Genomic DNA, 7,811 nt, shown 5'->3' with positions numbered 1-7,811 from the left:
ATACTGTAACAAACTTCGTACAGAGTTCGGTCTATTAATTGTTTCATGTTAGATATTCTATGTGTTTACCTCAATTGAAAAAAAAAAAAAGAATGTTTTTGCTAGTATCAGATCTGCTGTGGAATTGGTATTGTATGTCCATGAATTCTTCCTTTCTCAGCACGTGTTCCTCACTAGAAGAAAATGCTGTTACCTTTAAGCTTTGTCAAAATTTACATTAAAATACTTGTATGAGGACTGTGACGTTATGTTTTAAAAAGAAAAAAAAAGGTGTTAAGTCACAAAATGCGGTAATAAATATTTCATTTTTGATTTTTTGCTAGGCTTTTGTGTTTTTAATCATGTTTAGGAGAGTCTGAGGTTATCATGAGAGATGTCTCAAACATGTTTGTTACCAGCATTGAGAAGAGAGGGGCTGGAAAAATCAGAAACAAGCTTGTCATCAATAGTTGAATGAAACACCATCTGAGATTATATATTTGTGCTGATTACTGATATTAGATTTTTACCTGATTAAACACAATTTGAAATACTGTCTCACCAGCTTGCATTTCAGAGGTGTGTCTAATACTTGTACTACCTGTTAATACCATAGGAGCTGCGCTTGAGTTGTGAAGGCCCAGACATGAGATGATGATGCCATGTGTGTACATGTATGTGTGTGTACATCCATAGCTACAGCAGACCTTAACTCCAGGTGTTTAGCTCAGAGGTAAAGAGTGGCTTTATTGGAGGAGTAGGTTGAGAAGTTTTAGGAGGAGAAAAGAAGCTTTGACTCCAATAGGAATTTTTCCTGTGTGAGAATTGCATAAGCTAGTTCTGAGGTGGTTTTACTTCTTTTGTTGTCTTCAGCTGTTTCCAGGGCAAAAAAAAAATCCAAACCAAAACAACAAACCATCAGCTAATGACTGATGAAAAATGTTGATTTGACATTTTGTATACAAATAGCTGGAGTAGAATCATGGTTAAAGGTTTGGTTTTTTCTTAAACAAAAGCTTCTGGCATTTTGAAGCAACTAAAGGAGAGTTTGAACTAGGAAGACCAATGAACAATATTAGAAAAAGCAGCCTCTCACCTTCCTCAGTGGCACTGTTAAGTCAGCAAGAGCGGGATGGGGCCCAGAGGACAGGGGAAAACTCTGCCTTTATTCCTGGGAGGAGGGGAGTGGGAAAGGACTTGTAATTAATTAAACTTTCTAGGAAACAAAAATTTCCAACTTCAACATCTGTAAATTTGTAACCCTTCTCCTCCTTCCTTCTCATCGTTCCAACTGGCCAGGGTATTTTTAAAAACTTTGAGTGACAACTTTTACCCTTGGAATGTGGAAAAAGGCTCAGCCTCGTAGTTAATGTTTAATTTCTGAGCTGAGTAAATGGACCCACGCTGCTGGCGACAGAAGGGAGGATGCCAGTAGAATGGGTGTGAGGATTTATTTAGCAATCGAGTCCTGCTTTGTGGGCGTCTCTTATAAGGCTTTCGTATGAAATTTAGATTATAATTCCCTGCTCGGCTTTGATGCTCTCTGTCCTGGTTAAAATCACATCAACCCTTCAGTCGCATAAGAAGACCACAGCCTGGGTGCCCATTTCCAAATTCTCTGATTTTTGTGGATGCAGAATTTGAGAAGGCAAGATTATTTGTTCTAGCACTTTAAAGGGGAGGCTATTATTATTATTATTATTATTATTATTATTATTATTATTATTATTATTATTTTAACAGTATTTTATATCCTTGCAGATCTTTTCTCTAGAATTTGAGGAGAAATGTCAGAAATCACGTTGGTAGAAGGACAGGGAAGAATTTAGCCATAGTAGATAATTTGTTTTTATAATGAACTGAGAATGTGCATTGCTGTGTTGTCTCTTATTTTCTTTCTTTTTTCTCCTCCTTTTGGTCTGTGCTTTCCATGAGATGTCTTGATGAAATCCAAGGTACAATATCGTGCAGAGATTTCTCCGTCTAAGATTTTCTGTTTAGCGTGGAAGGTTCCGATTTTGGTATTTTTAAGAACTGCTCAGCTGTCAAAAGCAAACAAAACGGGAATAATGTTTTGACAGCGGTATAGTGTTAAAGAAAATACTCGAGTCTGAATAAAAATTGCTTATGCTGTGGGAAACGAAGGGTAACAGAAGAAACACCTTTTGTTTACATACACACATGTTTATAATCCCAAATTTCCATTTCGCCGAGCGGGTCTGCGTTGGGAGTTGTAATCACCATAAATGAGGGATTTTTCTTCCAGATTTTGCTGCCTTTAAGGCGAAGAGAGGAGGGGAGCGCACCTCCGGCAGCGCTGCCGCCCGAGCCCTGCCCGTCGCGGCGAGCGGGCACCGCAGGGCCGAAGAAGAGATGCCGGGGGGAGCCGGGCGCTCCCCACCTTTCACCCATAGCCGCAGACAGAGCGAGAGAGAGAAAATTGCCCCAGACCAGGTTTGCGAGGGTCGAGGGGAGGCCGGGAGGGGCCGGGGCCGGGGCGGGCCGGGCAGGGGAAGGGGTGCGGAGGGGACACGGGCTGGACCCGCTCTCCCCTGTAGGTTTTGCCCGTCGCTCCAGCGGCTCTCCAGGCTTGCCGAAGGGACTGAGGGTCTGCCGGCGGCGCCTTTGCGGGGGTCGATGCGGAGCCACTACCCCACTATACGCCTGATGCGTGTGCTAGGAAAAAAGCCCCTGGAGCCCGGCAAACGCCCGAATCTTTTCCCCAGGCACGGCCGCGTCCCCGCGCTGCGCGGAGCGGAAGGAGAGGGCTCTGCTGCGCGGAGGGATGGCTGAGCGCCACATGTCTCCCCTGCCACATCCCTGGGTTCAGCCGAGAGGAAACGGGGCCGGCCTTTTAACTCTCCTAACAGCACTTGGGGGAAAAATCAACCCCGCTGGCGCTGCGCGGGAGCGAGCCGGGCTGGGCAGCCCAGCCTCTGCGGGCTGAGCAGGACCGGATGGGATGAGGGGCGGCTGGGGGCAAGGTTTGCAGGCAGATTTTAATATTAATAGTTTTGGTGGAGAGAAAGAGACAGACAGAAGGGAGGTTGCTCCTCTGGGCAGAGTCTCTGCGACAGTGATGATGGATGACCCCGCACAGCTAAACAACTCCTCCCCTTCATCCCCACACGGTGTCAAAGCTACTTTACTTGCAGCTTTAGGAATAAAAAAAATAAATAAGCACCTTCACCCCACTCCTTCCATCGATTTATGGATCATTATGAATCAATTACTGCTCTCAATATTTTAGAATTTGCTTACAAAAAAGGGAGGGTCTGCAGCTGGAGAAAAAACATTCTTTGGCTTAGTGAGCAATACACAATCTTCCCGTATAGGCCTGTGACTAAGAAAACGCTGCTAATAATTGGTGTTTAACCATTTTCCAGAAGCCGCATTACTGGGACGGGGTGAATATCTTTGGTGAGCATTTCCAAGAGTGCCATTAAAACCAGGGGGTCCCGCAATGCGCGTTCAATACGTGCGGTGCGTGCAACCTCATTGCTTAACTACTCCCGGGGAAGAAAGAAAGAAAGAAAGAAAGAAATATTTTAAAAACCCAGAAGCAAACTCCATAAGACACCCCCTTCCCACAAATGCTGGACATGGTACCGTGAGAGGGCGTGGGGCCGGGCCGGGGCTGCTCGCCCATGGGGCAGGACAGCGGAGCCCGGCTCGGTGGCTGCGAGCAAGGGGGAAGGAGGCTTCAGCAGGGGCAGAAAGTGTGTGAAGTTGGATTTCTCTCGCTTTCTCTGTATTCTCCCATTTGCAGCAGTGTTTGAGGATCTCAAGGTGTTTCTATGGCTACCTTGTGTATGTGGGAGGGTCATATGTGGGGGTGCCCAAGAGAAAAGGCAGCTCTTGGGTGATCATTTATCAATGTCACCCACATAATGATTCTCTCTGCAGCCTTCTATTGATGAGGATAATTACATTAGCTCAGAGTGACTGATCAATGAAAAACCACCAAACAAAAACTTCTTTACTCTTCTATAATACCAAAAACCGATACAGAAATAAGATAGAAAGGGAGGGTGGGATTTCCCTTTCCTTCTCTTTAGCAATTATTTTTGTAACGAACAAGGGAAAGCAAGGAAGTTTTATCCGATTAGTTTCCTTTTCAGGAGAGGCTACCATTTTGTGAAAATGTTCCCTTAAACCTCTTGGCATCACCCCGTGCCTAGTAAAAGCAAATCGTTATTTAAAATATTAACTACTGCTTCTTCCCTAGACCCTAAATCCTTTGCTTTTACAGTTGTGTTTTCTGATCGGAGGACAGGGGTTGGAGGGGGAGGGAAGAGCGGGATAGTTTGGAGCTGCGAAGAGGGAAAGGGAAGGCAAATAACTTTTCTTGCGCAATTTCAACTGTCTCTGTTTGTCAGGTTTTCTTTGGTTTTATCACTTCATAAAGTGGCTCTATTAAAGATGGAATGTGGCCTCCCTGAGATGCTGCTCTGTCGGTGAAAGCTTGCAATTAAATTACGGGTTCGTTCTTTCCAGAGTTAAAAATCAATGTTTTCTCAATTAAAGGGAATTTTAATGCTTTTATTGGGAGTTGTTAAGGACGCCGTAAATTTTACTGTAATGCCTCTAAGCTCCGAAACCCTGCCGGTGGACAGGTTGATATTCGTGTTGATTTTGGCGGAAGAGGTTGTTGCTGGTTTTGTTTTCTCTCTAAAGGGCCTTCTTCAGAAAACTCAATCATTTTGAATAACTGCAAGACAAACCGGTGCAAAGGGGCGGGGGAGCGCAGGCTCTTCCTCCTGCCCTCCCATCTCCATTTCGTACTGCCATCAGCTCCACTCGCTGTGGCAGGGAGCTCTGCCTCGCCGCTCTCCCACCGGGCGCAAGGGCGGGTTTTCAGCTGCGTTAGCTGGGAACGGAGAAACGCTTCGGTTTCGGAGCACGTGTTTCGCCCAGGTCGCTCCCCCTCCCGGAGAGGCCGGGGGTGCTGAGCGGAGGAGGCGGGGGCGGCCGGGGCTCCCCTGGGGGACAGCGAGGGCTCCGGTTCCGCAGACCTAGCGCTAGGAAAGGAGCGTGTCCGGTCCTGCTGGAGACCTTACATTTCTGTAAGCATCTGCCTGCGGGGATGACTACAAGTTAGCCCTGGGACGTAAATGAGTGGAAGTCGGAATAGGGCTGGCAGAGACACTTTTCTTTTTTTTTTTTTTCTTGCCAAAATATTGTTTCTTCACAGGCTACTGTCAAGTAAAATCCCCACCAGGAGGCTGATGTTGAACACATTTACACGGGGTTAATTCCCCGAGCCGCAGGAGAGATCGTCCCCGGGCCGTGAGATCAGAAATAGGCCCCTATCGCCTGGTTTTGTCCAAAGCGTGTTTAAAATTCCTTAAATTACCTCCATGAAGAACCAGTGCAAACTCCTTTAGAACCAGCGCAAACTCCTTTGATTAAAGCGACTGTCAGATTCTTCGAGATTGGGAGAGAGAAAAAGCAGAGTAGAATGTATTTATTATTTATACTATAGTCCACTGTGAACAGTTGGAAGGGGAGGATTAGAGAGCACGTTTGAAAGAGTAGACAAGAGAAAGCGAGAGAGAGATGTAACCAACCCTCTGTGTGGTTTGGACCGAGCTGCTTCATTTCTGCCCCCACCCGCCGAGCTCCCTGTGCCGCCAGCCCAGCTGCGCTGCCCAGAGCGGGGCCGCCAGCTCGCCCTCCCGCTCGCCGCGCTGGCCAGCACCACTTGGTGAAGGACCAGGCATCAGTAACCCGATCGCTCTGATTTTCAGTCAAGTTTGTATTGTTCTGCTTGAGCCTGGTGCGTGGCACTAAACACAGCCGCTCCTTAGGGAAAAAAAAAAAAAAAAAGAAAAAAAAAAGGAAGGGGATGCTTTCCACTCTCAGGCTTCTCTCAGGCTTGTGTCTGTTTAGAAAGACAGGGCAGGGGAGCCATAACCGGGTTCTCGCCAAGTGGGTTTGCTTTAGGACCTCCCGTTAATGGGAGGACGGGGCAGTGCAGCCCTTGTATTTGGCTAAGGCGAAGCAAAGAGTTCGTGAGCTTATTTTATTTTTTTAATTTTTTTTTAAACACATTTCCCCCCCAACCCTGCGGCTGCGGCTCTCCTATTCGGAAACATTTTCAAATCTATGAGCCTTGAATGGACAAATACTCGCTATTAATATGGGACATGGACGAGTGGCAAAAAAGCTGAATGGAAACTGTGCGGTAGCTTTAGGAGAAACTAACGATGTGCTTCAGCTCTTGCCATTACAGGGAAGCAAAGAGGGGGAAGCCCCTTCTGATTAATAACTAGCAGGGTAATGTTGAGGGCTTTTTCTGCCCGATTGCCTTTTTGAATTAGAGCCGATTTCTTCACACTTCAATAGGGCCTGTCTCTTTTAAAATGACTGACAGATTTGTTTCTCCTTTTTTCTCTCCCTGAGACTTAATGATGTAAATTTTCTAATTAGTTAAATCACGTTGCTTAAAGGCCTTAATGTTTACCGGGCAAGGAATGATAGCCGCATTCGGATCTCTCGAAATAACCAGCGAAATAATATTAGAGTTTTTACAGCGGGAGGGAGGGAGGGGGAAAGCACAGAGGGAGAGATGGGCTGGGGAAATATCACGTAAAATGAGAGCTAAAGTTCAGCCCGGAGCTTCTTCCCTCCTCCCCCACGCCCCCGAACCCGCTTTTATTTTTCAATCAGCTAAGATTTAATTAGGAGCCCCCAGGCCGGACGATCTGATATTTTCTCATTAGTTTCCCATCAGTAATCTTGAGTGTTAGATTGGCTTAAAGGTTGTCAACATTTGACCAATTTTATTTAAGGCAAAGAAATCACGCATTATAGCTCCGGGACCCGAGACCTGAAAATAAATCCTGCCCGGATCAGCGGAACTAACATGCGAAAAAAATGTTGACAATTCATCGTCGTGTTTAATAAGTTGCGTAATGTATGGTACGCACACGCACACGCACGGAGAGCTGCACGGGGACACCCGCACGGTGCTGCCGGCTGTCCCCGGCTGTGTGCGGTGTGTGCGTGTGTGCGGTGTGTGCGTGTGTGCGGTGTGTGCGCACGCGTCTGTGTGCCCCGTGTCCGCGCGTGTCCCGTGTGCGTGTCCGTGTGTCCCGTGTGTGTATCTGTGTGTCCCATGTGTGTGTCCGTGTGTCCATGAGGGTGTCCCATGTGTGTCCATGTGCGTGTCCGTGTGTCCATGTGTGTCCATGTGCGTGTCCGTGTGCGGGCGCGCGGCGCGGCAGCGCGGGCTCCCAGGCGCAACCTCGGAGCGCCCCCTGCTGCCCGCGCCCGGCGCCCCGCGGAGGCGCGCTCCGCCCGCGCTACCCTGCGCGCTGCCCTGCGCGCTGCCCTGCGCGCCAGGGCGAGGAACGGACAGAGGGTGCCCCTTGCCCCGCGCGGCCCTTTCGGCCGGGGGATCCTACCACAAACTGTTTGCTGCCCTTTTCCTTTCTGTGCAAGCGCAGGGCTGCCGCTAGCGGAGAGAGGCGGCCGGTAACGGGGGGTACGCGCTTTGGTAGCCCCCGCTGTTCACGCTGAGCGCCCCCGGCCGTCCCTAAGCCCGGCGGCAGCATGGGGGTTCTCGGGGGCCGCCACCCGAATTTGACTGCCCGCGGGCCCCTCTGCTTGCCCTGGCCGCAGGCGCGAGGGAAAAAAGCAATAAAGCACTTCCCAAGGGGTGTCACAGAATCCCCGTGATTTCTAGGTGAGGCCACGACTTCGTGTTTATCGAAAGCACACAGGAGGGTGAATTCGGCCGCTCTGTTACGGTTTCACCCCAGACTTTTCCTCTCTGATGGAGCGGGCTGTTTCCCGGCCGCCCCCGCCGCCCTGCGCGCACCCACGCG

The 7,811-nt window shown here is 48.6% G+C and overlaps 2 protein-coding genes across 6 annotated transcripts in view; both read left to right on the top strand.

Annotated features, from left to right (window-relative positions):
• The window catches only part of MEIS2 (Meis homeobox 2), a 171,823-nt gene extending 171,506 nt beyond the window's left edge, over positions 1-317 (top strand). For all 4 annotated transcript variants that reach the window (XM_033063892.2, XM_033063890.2, XM_033063893.2 and 1 more), the window contains exon 13: positions 1-317. This exon is cut by the window's left edge and continues 1,135 nt beyond it. The gene's annotated coding sequence lies outside the window, so the exon portion shown is untranslated.
• A 90-nt stretch (positions 318-407) lies between these two features.
• The window catches only part of LOC116998343, a 42,958-nt gene continuing 35,554 nt past the window's right edge, over positions 408-7,811 (top strand). For both annotated transcript variants that reach the window (XM_033063897.2, XM_033063896.2), the window contains exons 1-2: positions 408-1,934; positions 2,246-2,433. In XM_033063897.2, coding sequence (XP_032919788.1) covers positions 1,923-1,934; positions 2,246-2,433 — 200 coding nt within the window. In that variant the 5' untranslated portion in view covers positions 408-1,922. The remainder of the gene's footprint in view (positions 1,935-2,245; positions 2,434-7,811) is intronic.

The sequence above is a fragment of the Catharus ustulatus genome, chromosome 6 (assembly GCF_009819885.2).
Source record: "Catharus ustulatus isolate bCatUst1 chromosome 6, bCatUst1.pri.v2, whole genome shotgun sequence".
NCBI classification, from domain to species: domain Eukaryota; kingdom Metazoa; phylum Chordata; class Aves; order Passeriformes; family Turdidae; genus Catharus; species Catharus ustulatus.
The sequence above is the reverse complement of the archived record's forward strand: the minus strand, read 5'-3'. Positions and strand labels throughout refer to the sequence as shown.